General features: G+C 37.7%; 1 protein-coding gene across 4 annotated transcripts in view; it reads right to left on the bottom strand.

Moving 5' to 3' along the window:
- ARHGAP32 (Rho GTPase activating protein 32) overlaps positions 1-19,760 on the bottom strand; it is a 278,666-nt gene that overhangs the window by 33,751 nt on the left and 225,155 nt on the right. For all 4 annotated transcript variants that reach the window (XM_069470686.1, XM_069470684.1, XM_069470685.1 and 1 more), the window contains one exon: positions 8,074-8,223. In XM_069470686.1, the coding sequence (XP_069326787.1) occupies positions 8,074-8,223 (150 nt within the window). The remainder of the gene's footprint in view (positions 1-8,073; positions 8,224-19,760) is intronic.

The raw sequence follows: 19,760 nt of genomic DNA, 5'->3' as shown, positions 1-19,760 counted from the left end.
AAATGTGAGCAGGAAAACTGGCTGAAGAAGCTATCTGGGCAGACATAAAAAATAATGCCAAATAACAGTATTGTTTTACCTTTTGTGTGAATGTCCTACTCTTCCCAAACAGACCATAGGCATTTCTGATGCCAAAGTACAGTCTTAGACTTTTCATTCTCAGCTCTACCCAAAACTGAGATGAGTACCTGAGGAAGCTCAATCCCTGCTCCTGAAATGAAAGATCACTTGCGAGAAAACACACACAGGAGATCAAAGATGGTGGAGTGGTGGTGACGGCCTGAATCTGCGCTCCCGGGAAGGAAGGCATCGATCCGGACCTGCCACAACGCTAGAAGACCGCTCCCACACAGGAACAGCGGTGTGAATCCACGGAGAATCAGCGTGGGACAAACAGAGCGAGTGAGGTCTGAGGTGAACGAAAATTGGGAACGCGGGACAGACACTAGCCAGCGGAGCGCGGGTCGGATACACCCGCCCCCAGCCGGGGTGGGTGCAGCCTCTCGGGAAAGCGGCTAGCCCTCCGCTCCCAACTGAATAGAGCCCTGACCCAGGCCAGCGCAGAATCACTGAGGGATACGTGGCGCATTGGAGACAGGAGGCTTTTTTGCGAAATTACCTTAGAACCTGGGGGATCTCAGCTGAGACAGCGCTTGGCGAGGAGGGACGGATCTGCCCCAAGGCGGAAAAACACAAAAGACTCCCGGACAGCAAATAGCGTCGTACCCCGTGCTGCCTTTTTCGGCAGTTCTCCAGCTGGTCACCCCCGGTGCGTGTCCTTGCTGGCCAGCCCCCGGGCAGTGGCGGTCTCTGCCTGCCGGGGAGCCGGTCCCCTCCAGCCCCGGAGCTCGGCAGGTGACATCTTGAAAGCGAAGGCAAAACCGCTCGGGAGCCAAAAAGTGCCCAGCGGCTCTTTCTGCCCGTGCTGCCTTTTTCGGCGGTTCTCCAGCCGGTGACCCCCAGTGCGCGTCCTTGCTCGCCAGCCCCCGGGCAGTGGCGGTCTCTGCCTGCTGGGGAGCCGGTCTCCTCCAGCCCCAGAGCTCTGCAGGCGCCATCTTGAAAGCGAGGGCGAAACCGCTCGGGAGCCATAAAGTGCCGAGCGGCTCTCTCTGCCCGGCGCCCTCCGCTGGTCTCTGAACCAACGCCAGGAGTGCGGGATATGCCGGGGCCGCGCTCGGGGTGAAGGGGCAGAGCTGCGCTAAGGCAAAAAAAAAAAAAAAAAAAAAAACAAAACCACGAACAAGAAGAATAGGCTCGCCGAACTGTATATTTTATTCTTGGTAAATTTCTTCTGGGTTTTGTTTGTTTGTGTTTGTGTTTGTTTTTGTTTTTTTTTGGTTTTTTTTTTTTCCTTTTCTTTTCTTTTCCTTTTTTTTTCCGGCGGCTCACGAGCCGGACAGCCTCGGCGGGCACCTTTGCCCTCTGGGCCTCTGGCTGCCACGCCTTTTTGAGCGGGGAGGTTGGACCCCCACCACCCTCGGAGCTGTGCGGGCACGCAGACGCCATCTTGAAATCCACTGCGAAACCGCCTGGGACCCAGCCGGGCGGGCGTGAAGGGGCGGAGCTGCGCTAAGGCGTAAAAACAAAAACATTTAATGGCCACTCCGGACCCAGCCGAGCGGAAGTGAAGGGGCGGAGCTGTGCTAAGGCGTAAAACAAACAAAAAAACATTGAGTCGCTGAATTATATACTTCAGATTTGTGTATCTTTCTGCCTTGCGGTGTGGTGAGGTGCTATGTAGTTTGTTTCTGTTCATTTTTGTTGGCGTTTTTGGTGTTTTTTGGTTTGGCTTTTTGCGTTTCTTTTCTTTTTTTTTCTTTTTTTTCTTTTTCTTTCTTTCTTTTTCTTCTTTTTTTCTTTTCTCTTTCGTTTTCTCCTCTTTCTTTTCTTTTTTCTTTCTTTTTTTTTTTTTTCCTTCTCTTTCTCCTCTCTTTTCGCCTTCTAACTGGGGACCCACGGTGAGCTTCGGAACGGGCCAGGTCCCTGGCTCTGGTACATACCGGATCCTGAGCAGTCACCCCCAGGGCCGGCGATCTGCGGGCACGCAATCGCCATTCTAGGGCCCACAGCCAAGTCACTGCGGAGCAATAGGGTACCAAGAGGCTCCCTGGACGGCCCTCTCCCCTGGTCCATGGACCTTATATAGGATCCCCGCCCAAGTGTAAACACTGAATACTTCTCCAGAAGCGAGAGTGTGGAACCTGATCCCTGGGGACATTGGGCCAAGATAGACTTTTGCCCGTGGGAGCTACAGCAACTGAGGCGCTGAGCAAGTGAGGTCACCGTCCTCTCCCCATAGCTAGTATCTTGCCTGCAGATAGAGTCAGAAACCTCCCCTATAGAGGAAGAACCAAAGGGAAACAAACAAACAAAGAGAATTTCGGTCTACTATTAGTGTGGACCCTGCCTGCCTTCTGAAAGACCACAACACAGTGTTCTAACTCACCAAAGCGGTCTTGGATCACTCCAATCCTCTAGGATTGGACCCATCGGAAGCAGTCCCCCAACGGAAACAGAAAAATCTCTAAACAATACACAACAGTCTCCCCCTCTTGCCAAAAGAAGCAACATACCTAGACTGTTTCACAGCCTAAGAATAGAGCACAAAGAGTCCTGTTAACCAGACTAAATCTATAAGTAAAGATCCAACGATAAATCTAGATGGGAAGGGCCCAGCGAAAAAACACGGAGAGCACAAAGAATCAAATGGAAAGCTCATCCCCAAAGAGAAATACCAGATCCCAACCATTTGACACAAACCAGACTCAAAACACCAACATGTCACAGGAAGAATTCCAATTATGGATTATAAACAAGCTGAATAATGTACAAGAATCAATGGATAAACAACACAAAGAAAACACAAAAAAAATACAGGATTTGGAGGAAAAATTCACTAAAGAAATTGAAATATTGAAGAAAAACCAAACTGAACTCCTAGAAGTGAAGAATTCACTCAGAGAGCTACAAAACACTGTGGAAAGTCTCAAGAGCAGGGTAGATCAAACAGAGGAAAGAATCTCAGAAATTGAAGATAACTCCTTCCAACTAAATAAGTCAGTCACAGAGATAGATCTAAAAAGTAAGAGAAATGATCTGCGTCTTCAAGAAATGTGGGATTATGTGAAGAAACCTAACTTGAGAGTTATTGGCATTCCTGAGGGTGAAGAAGATAATAAGCAAGGGTTGGACAAGCTATTTGAAGACATAATCGAGGAAAATTTTCCAGGCCTTGCCAATACTCTAGACATACAGATTCAAGAAGCTCAAAGGACCCCTGGGAGATTCATAGCAAATAGGAAAACACCACGCCACGCAGTCATCAGGCTGACCAAAATATCCACTAAAGAGTCCCTTCTCCGAGCTGTAAGGAGAAAGAAACAAGTAACTTACAAAGGAAAACCCATCAGAATTACGCCAGATTTCTCAGCTGAAACCTTACAAGCAAGAAGAGGTTGGGGCCCCATTTTCACGCTTCTGAAACAGAATAATGCCCAGCCTAGAATCTTGTACCCAGCTAAGCTAAGTTTTCTATACGAAGGAGAAATCAAGACATTCTGAGATAAACAAAGGTTGAGGGAATTCACCAAGACAAGACCAGCCCTCCGAGAAGTACTCAAAAGAGAATTACACACGGATCAGCACAAGAAAGATCCACGAATGTAAAACTACTCAAGAGCTAAAGATCAAATTCCAGATACCACAATGGCCCAGGAGAGAAAACATCACAATGAAGTTCTACCCAACAAGCTGAACAAAAAACTGTCTCACTTATCAGTTTTCTCAATAAATGTGAATGGCTTGAACTCCCCGCTCAAGAGACATAGACTGGCCCAATGGATAAAAAAATACAATCCAAGTATCTGCTGTCTTCAAGAAACTCACCTAACCTCCAAAGATGCATTTAGACTGAAAATAAAAGGATGGAAATCGATATTTCAAGCAAATGGTAACCAAAAGAAAGCTGGTGTGGCAATCTTAATTTCCAATAACTTACCTTTCAAACCAACAAAAATAATAAAAGACAAAGATGGCTACTACATACTGATTAAAGGCACAATTCATCAAGAAGCCATGACTATACTCAATATATATGCACCCAACCTAGGTGCACCTAGATTCAAAAAGCAAACCCTACTAGATCTCAACCAAATGATAGATAACAATACTGTAATAGCTGGAGACTTTAACACCCCACTGACAGTACAGGACAGATCCTCTAAACAGAAAATAAACAAAGACATAATGGACCTAAATAGAATGCTAGAACAAATGGGCATGGCTGACATCTATAGGACATTCTACCCAAAGTCCACAGAATATACATTCTTCTCATCAGCTCACGGGACATTCTCTAAGATTGACCATGTCCTAGGACATAAATCATGTCTTCAAAAATTCAAAAAAATAGAAATTATACCATGCATCTTCTCAGATCACAGCGGAATAAAAGTAACAATGATCACAAACAGAAACCCTCACTCTTACTCAAAGTCATGGAAGCTAAATAACCTTCTCCTGAATAATTATTCTATAAAAGAAGAAATCAAGATGGAAATCAAAAATTTCTTTGAATTAAATGACAATGGAGATACAACTTATCAAAATCTATGGGATGCAGCTAAAGCAGTCCTGAGAGGAAAATTCATATCCATAAATGCCTATATCAAAAAGACAGAAAACATGCAAATAGACAACCTAACGAATAGACTCAAAGAGCTGGAGAAAGAAGAACAGAACGATCCCAAACCCAGCAGAAGGTGAGAAATTACTAAGATCAAATCAGAACTAAATGAAAAAGACAACAAAGAAACTATAAGGGAAATTAATAAAACAAAAAGTTGGTTCTTTGAAAAGATAAACAAAATAGACACACCTCTGGCTAGACTAACCAAGAGCACAAAAGTAAAATCTCTAATAACCTCCATTAGGAACATGAAAGGAGAAATCACAACCGATGCTACAGAGATACAAGATATCATCTATGAATTCTACAAAAATCTTTATGCACACAAACTGGAGAACGTGGAGGAAATGGACAAATTTTTAGAAACACATAGTCTTCCCAGGCTCAACCAGGAAGAAATAGAGTACCTGAACAGACCAATATCAAGAACTGAAATCGAAACAGCAATAAAAAACCTTCCCAAAAAGAAAAGCCCTGGTCCAGATGGGTTCACACCTGAATTTTATCATACATACAAAGAAGAACTGGTGCCCATCCTACATAAACTATTCTCCAATATTGAGAAGGATGGAGTTCTCCCCAACACGTTCTACCAAGCCAATATAACACTAATACCAAAACCTGGAAAGGACACAACAAAAATAGAGAACTACAGACCAATTTCCCTCACGAATATAGATGCAAAAATTTTCAATAAAATACTAGCAAATCGAATCCAAGTACTTATCAAAAAAGTAATCCACCACGACCAAGTGGGCTTCATCCCCGAGATGCAGGGGTGGTTCAACATACGTAAATCTATAAATGTAATTCACCACATAAATAGAAGCAAAAACAAAAACCATATGATACTCTCATTAGATGCAGAAAAAGCATTTGACAAAATTCAACACCCTTTTATGATAAAAACGTTTAACAAAATAGGCATTGATGGAACCTACCTAAAAATGATACAAGCCATATATGACAAACCCACAGCCAACATCATAGTGAATGGGGAAAAACTGAAAGCACTCCCACTTAGAACTGGAACCAGACAGGGCTGCCCATTGTCTCCATTACTTTTCAACATAGTATTGGAAGTCCTTGCGAGAGCTATCAGGCAAGAGAGCAGAATCAAGGGAGTCCAAATAGGGAAGGAAGAGATCAAACTCTCACTTTTTGCTGATGATATGATGTTATATCTGGAAAACCCCCAGGATTCAACCATGAGACTCCTGGAATTGATTAACGAATACAGCAAAGTCTCAGGCTACAAAATTAATATACACAAATCAGAGGCATTTATATATGCCAATAACAGTCAATCGGAAAACCAAATTAAAGACTCAATACCCTTCAAAATAGCAACAAAGAAAATAAAATATCTAGGTATATATCTAACTAAAGAGGTAAAGGACCTCTATAAGGAAAACTATGAAACACTGAGAAAAGAAATAGCAGAACTTGCAAATAGATGGAAAAATATACCATGCTCGTGGATTGGAAGAATCAACATTGTTAAAATGTCTATACTACCCAAAGTGATCTACAGATTCAATGCAATCCCTATTAAATTACCAACATCATTCTTTACAGACATAGAGAAAATAATTATACACTTTGTATGGAATCAAAGAAGACCCCGTATAGCAAAAGCAATTTTAAGCAACAAAAACAAAATGGGAGGTATTAATTTGCCAGACCTCAAACAATACTACAAGGCCGTGGTTCTTAAAACAGCCTGGTATTGGCACAAGTGCAGGGACACAGACCAGTGGAACACAACAGAAAATCCAAATATAGAACCATCCTCATATAGTCACCTAATTTTTGACAAAGCGGGAAAGAATATACCCTGGGGACAAGAATCCCTATTCAACAAATGGTGCTGGGAGAATTGGTTAGCCACTTGTAGAAGACTGAAACAGGATCCACAGCTTTCACCTCTCACAAAAATCAAATCACGGTGGATAACAGACTTAAACCTTAGGCGTGATACAATCAGAATTCTAGAAGAAAATGTAGGAAAGACTCTTACAGACATTGGCCTAGGCAAAGAATTTATGAAGAAGACCCCCAAGGCAATCACAGCAGCAACAAAAATAAATGAATGGGACATGATTAAATTAAAAAGCTTCTGCACAGCCAAAGAAACAGTCCAGAGAATAAACAGACCACCTACAGAATGGGAAAAAATTTTTGCATACTACACATCAGATAAAGGACTGATAACAAGAATCTATTTAGAACTCAGGAAAATCAGCAAGAAAAAATCAAGCAACCCTATCAAAAAGTGGGCAAAGGACATGAATAGAAATTTTTCAAAAGAAGATATAAAAATGGCTAACAAACATATGAAAAAGTGTTCAACATCTCTAATCATCAGGGAAATGCAAATCAAAACCACAATGAGATATCACTTAACCCCAGTGAGAATGGCCTTTATCAAAAAAACCCAAAACAACACATGTTGGCGTGGGTGTGGAGAGACAGGAACACTAATACACTGCTGGTGGGACTGCAAACTAGTGCAACCCCTGTGGAAAGCATTATGGAGGTATCTTAAACAGATTCAAGTAGACCTGCCATTTGACCCAGCAGTCCCATTACTGGGCATATACCCAAAGGAAAAAAGGTCATTCTGTAACAAAGGCACATGTACCCAAATGTTTATAGCAGCACAATTCACAATAGCAAAGATGTGGAAACAACCCAAATGCCCATCAATACATGATTGGATTAGTAAGCTGTGGTATATGTATACCATGGAATATTACTCAGCTATAAGGAATGATGAAGATACGACATCTCTATGGTTCTCCTGGAGAGAGTTGGAACCCATTATATTAAGTGAAGTATCCCAAGAATGGAAAAACAAGCATCACATGTACTCACCAGAAAATTGGTTTCCCTGATCATCACCTAAATACAAATCTGGGAACGACACCAATTGGACATCAGACTGAGGTGGGGGGTGGGGGAGGGGATGGGGGTATGCCTATACAATGAGTGCATTGCGCACCGTTTGGGGAGTGGTAACACTTGAAGGTGCTGACTCGGGAAAGGGGGGGTGGGGAAAAAATATGAAACTATTGTTTTTAACTTGCACTGTTCACTTAATAATTTATCATGAATATTTCCCATATTATTTCATATCATTGTACAAGAAATAATGTATACATTATGAGGACACACTGTATCTAACAAGATATACTGTTAGACTCTTTGATTCTGTAAAATTAAATTGAAAAAAAAAAAGAAAACACACACAAATAACTAAAAGTCAAAAAAAAAAAAAAAAAAAAGAAAGATCACTTGCCTAATCTACTCCATTAACTGGTTACAGAAACCCAACATGGAGAGGTAAGAAACTGAAAGTATGAGCTTCTAAATTTTATTTTTACCTTCAAAACCAGAATTCAGAAGGTGCTCCCCCAGGTCACAACCAAATACTCTCTCTTTCAAGATTCCCCGCTGCTTCAGCTTCTGTTTTGTTGGACGAGACTTCATGAATGTTCGTAAGAAAGTAATGAGCTTGCCGTGCTTTTTAGATACTAAAAAGTAATAAGAGACAACACTTTAGTTGTGGCAAGAGGTTACATTTTACTTAGTGTGATAGGTATCTCAACAGGCTGACTACAAAATAATCTATTACAAATACATTTTATAATCTGTAGGAAAATTTCAGCAGAAAGTTTAGCTAATAGTTGTGTTGTAAATAACATAATTTTGTACTTTTTTCTCACCAGCCTGTGACTTTAGTTGATGGGATTGTGAGCAAATTTAAGTGTCATAACCTGTGATCTTTGAATCAAGCTTTGTACGTCAGCTGTCTTCCCAATGCATACTTATGGATACTATACAATTACAAGAGGAATCTGAGTTTTACTGTAATATATTGCTTTGGAGATCTTCTTAGTAAGTTAGACTTAAAATGGTGTAAGTATGGTTTGCATTTCTAGTCAATTTCTAAAATATTTTACTTGATGGTTAGAAATTTTCATAGCATTTGTAATCTGGTGAGTACAACTAAAGAAAGAGGACAATCCCATGATGATATAGAACATACCTGTCCAACCCAATGGCTATATAAATACAAAACACATGCACACACAAACAAAAGCATCAGATCTTTTATTAAGACAGTATACTAAATACATTACTTTAAAATCTTTGTAGATCAAAGCAAGAGATAAGCAAATCAGTACTTGAAAAAATATTCCCACTGATTGGCACAAAAAAAAAAATAGTGAAAGAATTGAAAGTAAACAAATCCCTAGAAAAATGACTTTTGTAGCCTACATGGGAAATTACTCTGAAAGTCAACACACAACAAATGGGCAAAATGTGACAAAGCAGTCATCCTATATTGCACAAAAATTCAATGGGAAATTTATTCTGTTTTATACCAACTGTTTAAAGTTTACTTAGAGTCATCAATATAATTTTGATGCTATCTCTGGCATCCTCTGAAATTCTGGGTAAATTACAACCTCTCTTCTATCTGAGATTCCTTGCTGTAAAATTAGGTGACATGCCCACTTATCTATACACAAGACATTTACGGTACACTTGGCTATCACATATAATATTACTATATAAAAAGTTATAGGCTACTGTGAGCTTTATTCTCCTCTAGTATCTAGCAGATTATGTGTTATGAATCTGTTAAAGAGTGGCAATCAAACCATCTCTGTTCTTTTTCAAATATTTTCCACATGAACTACAGAAGAATTGATGAGGTTCCTAGGAAACTACAAATAAATTTGGTTTGCAATAATTTAACATTATACAATAATTAGGAAGAATTTTAATTCCTATAATAGTCAATATTTCTATCTGCAAACAGGGTATATAATTTTTCTAAATCTTTTATATCTCTCAGTTAATTCTCTTTATGAAAGAACACATTCCACATACTTTCTGTTAGAAATACTGCTAGGTATCTTTTTTTCTGCCGGGGTAGATCAATACTTTTCTTTCAATTATGCCCTTAACTGGCAATTACTGGTATGCTGGAAAATAATTTCTTTATTTATATCTCAAATCTGATCATTACTGAACTCTCAACAATTTTTTTTTTGCCTTTGCCATTCACTTTTTTTTTAAATTTCAGCTTATTATGGGGGTACAAAAGTTCAGGTTATGTATATTGCCCATGCCCCCCCATCCCCTCGAGTCAGAGCTTCAAGCGTGTCCACTCCCCAGACAGTGCGCATCGTACTCATTATGTAGGTATACACCTATCCCCTCCCCCTACCCCCCACATCTGTCCGACACCCAACTGGTGTTATTCTCAAATGTGCACTTAGGTGATGATCAGGGAAACCAATTTGCTGGTGAGTACATGTGGTGCTTATTTTTCCATTCTTGGAATACTTCACTTAGTAGAATGGGTTCCAACTCTCTCCAGGAGAACAAAAGAGATTCTATATCACCGTTATTTTTTATAGCTGAGTAATACTCCATGGTATACATATACCACATTTTATTAATCCACTCGTATTGATGGGCATTTGGGTTGTTTCCACATCTTTGCAATTGTGAATTGTGATGCTATAAACTTTCGGGTGCAGATGTCTTTGTAACAGAATATCTTTTGTTCTTTTGGGTAGATGCCCAATAATGGGATTATTGGATCAAATGGTAGGTCTACTTGTATCTGTTTAAGGTATCTCCATATTGTTTTCCACAGGGGTTGCACTAGTTTGCAGTCCCACTAGCAGTGCATGTGTTTAACTCTCAACAATTTTAGGAGGATTTTAGTTGATCCTTTTGGATTTCATGGATACATAATTATGTCAAAGCAAATATGATAATTCTAGCCTTTTTCTAATAGGAATAATTTTTTATTTGTTTCAAATTTTACTGATTGGCCAGAACTTCCAAGATACAAGTTAACAATAGGCATTCATATTTCGATGATGAATTTGATGAAAATTCTGTTGAATTTCACAACTACATATGATGTATATGAGAAAGTATTCTTTTACTCATGTTTCCAAGAATGTTTCAAAGGAATGGAAATTGAATTTTAGCTTTTATTTGTTCAGCAACAAATATGCAAGTGTGTCCCATATTTCAGGAACTGTTCTAAATCCTGAGAGTACAATGAGGAGCAAGAGATACAAAGTGTTTGCTGTCACAGAGCACATTAAGGGCAGACACATGAACAATTCAATAGCAATACTGACACAGCTAGCATTCATTTTACACTTAGTAAGTGCAGGTAACTGTACAAGTGTTTATATTTATTATTCATTTCTGACAGCACTCTCTAAGGAGAATACTATTATTATTCCCATTTTTAGATGAAGAAACTGAGGCACAGAGTGCAAAGTTAACGTGCGCAGAGTCACATAACCAGGACTTAAAAATCAGGCCATTTGGCTCAAAACCCAAGCTCTTAGCCACTATATGATACTGCCTAAATTGAAGACAACAAAGTAACATCAGATTGTTTTTAGTGGCAAATAAGGAAACAAATAGAACGAAGTAACAGTGACTTGAGAGGAAAGAAACTAAATTAAATAGGGTGGTCAGGGATGGTTCCTCTGAGGAAGTCATATTTGAGTTGACAGCCATGAGGGTGTAGTGAGCCAGGGAGACAGTGGCATGAAAGGAGGTTGAAGAGGCATGCAAAGACAGGGATTTACAGGCCATAATAGAGAGTCTGGGTTTTATGCAATGAGAACATACTAAAAGTTTAAATATTTTAGAACAGTTACTTTAAAATTAACCCAGTATGTGTACTAGAAACCCAAAAGTGCTTTACCAGGTTGGTTGAATAAACTATCATACATCCACCCAGAGGATTACTGGTTAACTTTTGCTTTTCTTTTTATTTTTAAGGAGGATCTCTACCTACTGATATGGAGTAATCTGCAGGATACATTAAGTCAAAAAAGCAGGGTAGAGAACAGTATATTTAGCACAAGAAAGGATGAGGAATATACACATTACATACAAACTCACACACATGTATGTATGTACACAAGAGTTCATTTCTGCAAAAAGAAAGACAAAAGGATAAACTAGAAACTAATAAAAATGGGTAAAAAAAAATGGGTGGGGAAAGGGTAGAAGGTGGGGACAGGAAGTGATACTTCTGTGAGTATAGCTTTCTTATCTAGCTTGACTTTTGAATTACGTTAGTGTTATTTCTACATGTCCAAAAATAAATGTGAAATGTTTGAAAAAGGAGTACATGCTTTGTGGAATATATTCTAAGGACAAAAAATCTGCAAAGTAATATTTAACTTCATTAAACTGTTTTACTATTGGTAATATCGGTAGTGTAATTCTGAAACAATTTTATATAAATTGTGGGACAAAACAAATAAATATTATTAGGAACCAAGATTTTTAGCATGAAAGAAAATGAGATACAGTAAGATCAAATAAGTTAAGAAGAAAAACCTGTAACATTAATTTTGACTTAGAAATGTCAACATGAACTCATGATTAAAACCTACACACACACACACACACACACACACACACCCCTTTCCCTAATCTCTATCCACTGAAAAGGCTTAGAAACAATCACACGTCGGCTGCAATGAAGACCTTTGGTCTCAGATCCGGGATAACATTCCCTACTAAAACAAACCCAGACTGGTTGGAGAAATGCCCGATTTCAAGCTGGCAGCAAGCAAACCACAAAGTGAGAATGGGGAACCTTGTTGTGAAGAAAGCAGGGGACACCCACAATTGATGGAGCCGAAGGGTTGGGTCAGATGGATTCCCACTGGGTAGACCGGGCAACCCAAACATCATAAAAAATGACTATCTTTGATTATAAAACATAAAATAAATAAAAGTTCATGAGTCTGTAGTAATACTCCCCAAAAGAAAGGAAGAAAGAGAGTGAAAATTTTCAGCACAAATGGAGCCAGAACATTTTTTCAACTGCAGCAGTAGTCTGCCATATTCAACTGGGCTCCTCAACAGTAGAGAAATGAATACACTAATTTCTTTCACTTCAATTAGCAATATAATAACTGTAATTATTGGCTGGAATTAATTGCAGATTGACCAGTAATGTAAATCTTCACAATTCACTGGTAACTGGGTGGAAATAGATTTATAATTATGATCCTCCAATCAAATTCTCATCTACAATAAAATCCCGTTAATAAAGGGCAACCTGTGTACAACTGGACTTTCCAGGAAGGACATTAGGTAGCTTTGACTTTGCTTCTTGGTTTGGTAAGTTTGGCTTAAGAACAGGGAACCTTGGCTATCTTTTCTTGTTGGGGTCAAGACTGTTCACATTTATTTTTTCTAAATAGTAACACAAGGCCTAATTAATTAAGAGCTGCAATAGAGCACAAAATTAAGACAGTGAAGGGTGTCACTAGCAACTCTGCCCCCATTTAGCACGTGAGGGCTCTGGGAAATTGTGCTGAGACGTATGTAGCTCTGGTTTCTGCTCTGTGTAGCCACTTTGCTTATGTGGCATTTCTAAAATACATTACTGAATAAATTAGAACTTTACATCTAAACTTGGAGTGAAAGTGGGAGGGGTGGATGTGGTCTCTTCCTGCCAATCTATATCCTAATGTGAGACACTGAAGTAATCGATATTCATAATGGTATCTACACATAAAGCCTTAAGATTACACTATGTTCTACACAGCTTCAGTGTTGATGCTATTCATGTTATTTTAATTGGCATTCTCACTGTGGTACATAGTTGTGGTGAGAAACTCTGGCATCTATAATGACATAATCATTATTTATCAAGATAGATTCATTTCACTGGAGATTTGAATAAGAATATTCAATTTAATTATACTCAAATCTGAGGATCTAATATATTTCCAAGTACAAATGTCTTCTCATATTAATTTTTGTCATTTTAAACTTTCTTAGACATTAAAATAGCCAAAAGGAGCTTATTTTGGACAAGGGCACTCACCTTTCCCCACCCACTGCCTTCCTGTTCAATACTACTAGTTACTACCTTTTGAGGAATAGAAGTATCAAATACTGTCAATTCTATCAGAAGACTTCTAATGAAGAAGGCCAGATGGGGGTTAAGTGCTTACAAACCCATTTCTATGAAGGAACACTGGCATGCTAACCAACAAGACTGTGAAGGTTAAGGTCCACCAAATATCCTGGATTAGAGACACTATTCCACATATAAAATACATCAAAAATAAAATGCAAAACAATACCTAGACAAAAGCAAATCATACTATTTTATGTTCAAATTTCCTATTCTAGAGTTAAAATGCAACATGTGCCACAATGCTAATCCCATGTTATTTAGATATAATAGATTTTATTTTCACAAATTTTTTTTTAAATCTAAGACAAATCCTACCACGCCAGTCTTTTTGGTAGTCAAAAGTTTTAGCAGTATGGCACACAACTTACTATCTCCAAGGTACATCTTTATGATACCAATAACCAGTTTATAGAGATACTAAAAACATGTAGTTCATTAAGATATAGTGAACCCTGGCGTGGACAGTGGGGCACTGGTGTTTAATTACACAATGTAGTATTTCTCCAGCAATCCCAAAGAATTCTTGCTTTCTCATAATACTTCACCTAAACTAGAGTTCTCTACACTGGTTGTTAGAAATCTTCTAGACACGTCTGAGTTTGGATTAATTTCTAAGGGTATAAAGGAAAATGGTTTGTGCCCAGATAATGGCCTCAGCATTAAGTTTATTTGATTATATGCATCAAGTTTTTTTTTTTTTTTTTTTTTTTTTGAGACAGAGTCTCTGTTGCCCAGGCTAGAGTGCCATGGCGTCAGCCTAGCTCACAGCAACCTCAAACTCCTGGGCTCAAGCAATCCTTCTGCCTCAGTCTCCCGAGTAGCTGGGACTATACGGGCATGCGCCATGATGTCTGGCTAATTTTTTCTACATATTTTTAGTTGTCTGGCTATTTTCTTTCTATTTTTAGTAGAGACAGGGTCTCGCTCTTGCTCAGGCTGGTCCTGAACTCAAGTGATCTTCCCGCCTTGGCCTCCCAAAGTGCTAGGATTACAGGCGTGAGCCACTGTGCCTGGCCTATGCATCAAGTTTTAAGATCAGTAATAAATTCAGAAAGTCAAACAGACAAAAGTACAGGGTAGTAGTGGGAATATATAATACTTGTGGGGACTGTCGTGATTAAACCTAAGGTATAATAGAGAATGAGTATAATGTTTAACATGCCTGGTCCATTTGCACACATTGCATACAACATCCTGTCTTTTATTCAAAATTCTCGAACACAGATTAGATAACCATTTAGTAGAAATTTAATAGAGGGGAATACAAATACGGGCAACTGGACTACATGATATTTGTGGTTCTCTTATAACCTCCCAAATTATATCACTTTAAATCTCTGTTGCACATTTTACAATATTTTATGTTAAATAAAGATGAAAAAATTTGAACTTTAATTTGAAATTTCTACAAACTTGCTTTTATTTAAAGCACAACAATACATCTACTCACATCAATGAACATGGAGAAAGGATTTTTCTCTAGACAACTATCAAACTGACTTAATGACAAATGTTCTAAAAATTCTGTTCTTCAAAAGAAACATCTAAAAAGTGAATTTTAGGGAATGAAAGAAAAAAAAACCACGCTGAGACTATCGTGTTATACTCAGTTTTAACCTGATTACTATTTAAAAGGCTACTGGCCTAATGCTTACTTAGCATTATACTAACGTAAGTCTTCAGAGACCCATTTCAGGACAAACTAACTAGAAAACATAATCGGAAGAAATAGGCCTGGGGTATGATTGCCCTGGAGAATCAGAAGCTATGAAACCAACAGAAATCCTTGGAGCCCAGTGTAAATGTATCTACTTTTAAAAATTACTCAATACTTTGTATAGAAATGTTTAAAAGAATAATATGGTGAATGTCCATGTACCCATCGCCTAGTTTTTTAAAATCTTAACATTTTGTCATATTATTTCCTCAGATTATTTTCCCTTTTTTTAAATTAAAAAATAAATACAGCTGAAGCCACTGTGTCTCTCTCCCCAATCCCATTCTCCTACAGAGAGAATCTTTATCCTGAATTTAGTATTTATCATCCCATACATGTTTTTATACTGTAACTACATGTGTATATAGCCACAAACAATACATATTATCATTTTGCATGTTTTAAAAATTTACAGAAATGGAATCATATAATTTTAAGCTTTCTGCAAAATTATGTATTTTGAGATTCATCCATGGTACTTGTGGATCAGTATATTTGCTTAAACTATATCACAGTACCCCCTTACAAGTATTACCACAACTTACATTTCCATTCTCCTGCTGTCATTCACAGTTTCCAAGTTTTTATTATAATCAATATTACACTGAGCCATCTGATAAGTGTCTCCCTGGGCACAAGTGACAGGACTTCTCTGGCACCCATGTTTAGGAGTAAAATGTTGGGTTGTAAATATGCTACTTTTCAACCATATTTCAACTTTGCTAAAATATTCTTTAAATTGATTTACCAACACACTCTCATAGGATATAGTTCTGAGTTCCCATTCTTCATATCATTGTCCTATGTAATTCTGTCAGATTTCTTCATTTTTGCCAATCTGATGCGTATAAAAGTATATTTCACATTAATATGCATTTCTGTGATTGCTAATCAGAGTAGGCATGTTTCATATGTTTATTGCCCAGTTTTCCTCTTTAATGAAATAACTGCTCATACCCTTTGCCCATTTTTCTATTTTGTTGCCTTTTTCTTACTGATGGATAATAATTCTTTATATAATCTACAAATGAATCCTTTGTCAGTTACATGTATTGCAAAATTCTTCTCCCAGTCTATGGCTTATATTTTATTGTACAAATTTTAAAATGTCTTTAAGTATGGTTTCTGTACTTTAAGATATATTCCCTTGCCACAAGCTATAAACACATTGTCCTATTTCTTCTAAAACTTTTGCTTTTTTATGTTTTTTAGGGTGAGATAAAGATATACTTTATTATTTTTTCCACACGTATAACTATTCTATCACCTTTAATTTAATAATCCTTTCTTCATTGATTTATAAGACTGATTTTGTCTTATGTGAAAATGCATAAGGATTGTGGCCTGAGTTCTCTCAATTCTATCAGTTCTCTCTCTCCATTAATACCCCACTTTCTTAATTTCTAACACTTTATAAGTCTTAATATCTGGAAAGAGGAATCTCTCTACTTATTCTTCAAAATTGCCTTATTTTTAGCCTTTTGTCATGTCATATGAATTTTAGAATCAGCTAGTCAAATTAGAGGGGGGAAAAATACTCTGGAGAATCTCATTGAAGCTGCATTGAATTTAGATTATTTTGGAGAAGAGAGTTCTTTATAATATTGAGCCTTCTCATTCATGAACATAGTATATCTCTCCACTTATTTAAGATTCTTTTATGTCCTTCAATAAATTTTTCTAATTTTTTTTTTTGTCATAAAAGCCTTATGTATTTTTGTTTTGTTTTTTTGGTTTTTTTTTTGAGACAGAGTCTTGCTCTGTTGCCCGGGCTAGAGTGAGTGCCGTGGCGTCAGCCTAGCTCACAGCAACCTCAAACTCCTGGGCTCAAGCAATCCTACCACCTCAGCCTCCCCAGTAGCTGGGACTACAGGCATGCGCCACCATGCTCGGCTAATTTTTTTCTATATATATTTTTAGTTGGCCAGATAATTTCTTTCTATTTTTAGTAGAGACGGGGTCTCGCTCTTGCTCAGGCTGGTCTCGAACTCCTGACCTCGAGCGATCCACCCGCCTCGGCCTCCCAGAGTGCTAGGATTACAGGCGTGAGCCACCATGCCCGGCCAAAAGCCTTATGTATTTTTTATTACAGCTCATCTAAGGAACTTTACAACTTTTCTGCTATTGTAAATAGGGTCTGTTTTCTAAATTACATTTTCTAATCATTTATTAGTGGTATATAGAAATGCAATTAGCATGGTGGCAAAGAGTATACTCAGGAGTTAGATTTCCAATCTTGCCTTTGCAGCTTCTAACTATGTGACTGTGGACAGAGTACCTAAACTCCTGGTACTTCATTTTCCTCATTTATGAACAAGTTAAAAACAGTAACTACTCAATAGGACTCTTGTGAGGATCAAATGAGTTAAAGGTATAGGACTTAGTGCTGGACATAAAAACTTAATAAATGTGCCATAATTGTTGTTGTATTTATCTATCTTTTATTCAGCAAACTTGCTGAATTGCTATTATTTCTTATAATTTGTAGAATCATCTGGAATTATAGATCAGCAAAAAATGCAGATTTAATTCTTCCTATCCAATCCTTTTATTTCTTTTTGTCTGACTTCACTGGATCTCCAGTAAATGCTTACCTTGTTCCTGACTTAAAAGAGATTATTACACTCACAAACTAGAAAATGTAGAGGAAATGGATAAATTCCTGGAAACACACAACCTCCCAAGCCTCAGTCAGGAAGAAATGGAATTCCTGAAAAGAACAATAATGAGCAGTGGAATTGAAGTAGTAATAAAAAATCTCCCAACAACAACAAAAAAGTCCTAGACCAGACGGAGTCACAGCCGAATTTTACCAGACCTACAAAGAACTGGGACCTATCCTACAGAAATTATTTCATAACAGTGAGAAGGAGTGAATTCTCCCTAACTCATTCTATGAAGCCAGTATCACCTTGATACCAAAGCCAGTAAATGATACAAAAAAGAAAACTATAGACCAATATCCCTTATGAATACAGATGCAAAAATCCTCAACAAAATACTAGCAAACCAAATTCAACAGCACAAAACTCCATGATCAAGGGAGCTTCATCCTAGGGAGGCAAGGATGATTCAACATATGCAAATCAATAAATGTGATTCACCACATAAAGAGAAGCAAAAACAAAGACCGTTGATCATGATAGATGCAGAAAAAGCATTTGATTAAAATCTAACACTCTTTCATGATAAAAACTCTTAACAAACTAGGCATAGAAGGAACATACTTCAGAATTATAAAAGCCATAAATGACAAACACACAGTCAACATCATACTGAATGGGGAGAAGTTGAAAGCATTCCTAATAAGAACTGAAACAAGACAAGGATGCCCACTGTCATGACTTCTATTCAATATAGCACTAGAAGTCCTAGCTAGAGCAATCAGGCAAGAGAAAGAAATAAAGGGTATCCTAATCAGGAAAGAGGAGGTCAATCTGTCCCTTTTTGCTGACGATATAATCTTGATCCAGAAAATCCTAAAGACTCCACCAAAAGCCTCCTGGTATTGATAAATAAATTCAGCAAACTCTCAGGTTACAAAATCAATGTACATAAATCAGTAGCATCTCTATATACTAATAACAGTCAAGTTGAAGAGTCAAATAAAAGACTCCATACCATTCACAATAGCCACAAAGAAAATAAAATATCTAGGAACCTACTTAACCAAGGAAGTGAACGATAGCTACAAAAAGAACTAGAAAACACTGAGGAAAGAAATCGCAGATGACACAAACAAATGGAAAAACATCTCTTGCTCATGGATTGGTAGAATCAACATTGTTAAAATGTCCATACTGCCTAAAGTGATTTACAGATTCAACACAATTCACATCAAAATATCACATCATATTTCACAGATCTAGGAAACATAATTCTATGATTCATTTGGAACCAAAAAGGAACCTGAATAGCCAAAGTAAACCCCTAAAGACAAATACAACAACAAAAATAAATAAACGTGACTTAATTAAATTAAATAGCTTCTGCACAGCAAAGGGAATAATCAATAAATAGAAAATGTGCAGAATGGGAGATAATATTCACAAACTATATATCCAGTAAAGGGCTAATATCCAGAATCTATAAAGAACTCAAACAAATCAGCAAAAAACAAAAACAAACAAAAAAACATTAAAAAGTGGACAAAAGACATGAACATAAGTTTTTCAAAAGAAAATAGACAAATGGCCAACAAACATGAAAAAATGCTTAACATCACTAATCATCAGGGAAATGCAAATTAAAACTACAGGGAGATACCACCTTACCTCTATCAGAATGGCCATTACTAAAAAGTCAAAAAACAACAGACACAGTGTGGATGTGGAGAGAAAGAAATGTTTATACAC

Source organism: Eulemur rufifrons, chromosome 6 (genome assembly GCF_041146395.1).
Source record: "Eulemur rufifrons isolate Redbay chromosome 6, OSU_ERuf_1, whole genome shotgun sequence".
In the NCBI taxonomy this organism is placed as follows: Eukaryota; Metazoa; Chordata; class Mammalia; order Primates; family Lemuridae; genus Eulemur; species Eulemur rufifrons.
Note: the sequence above shows the minus strand (reverse complement) of the source record. Positions and strands in the feature narration are given on the sequence as shown.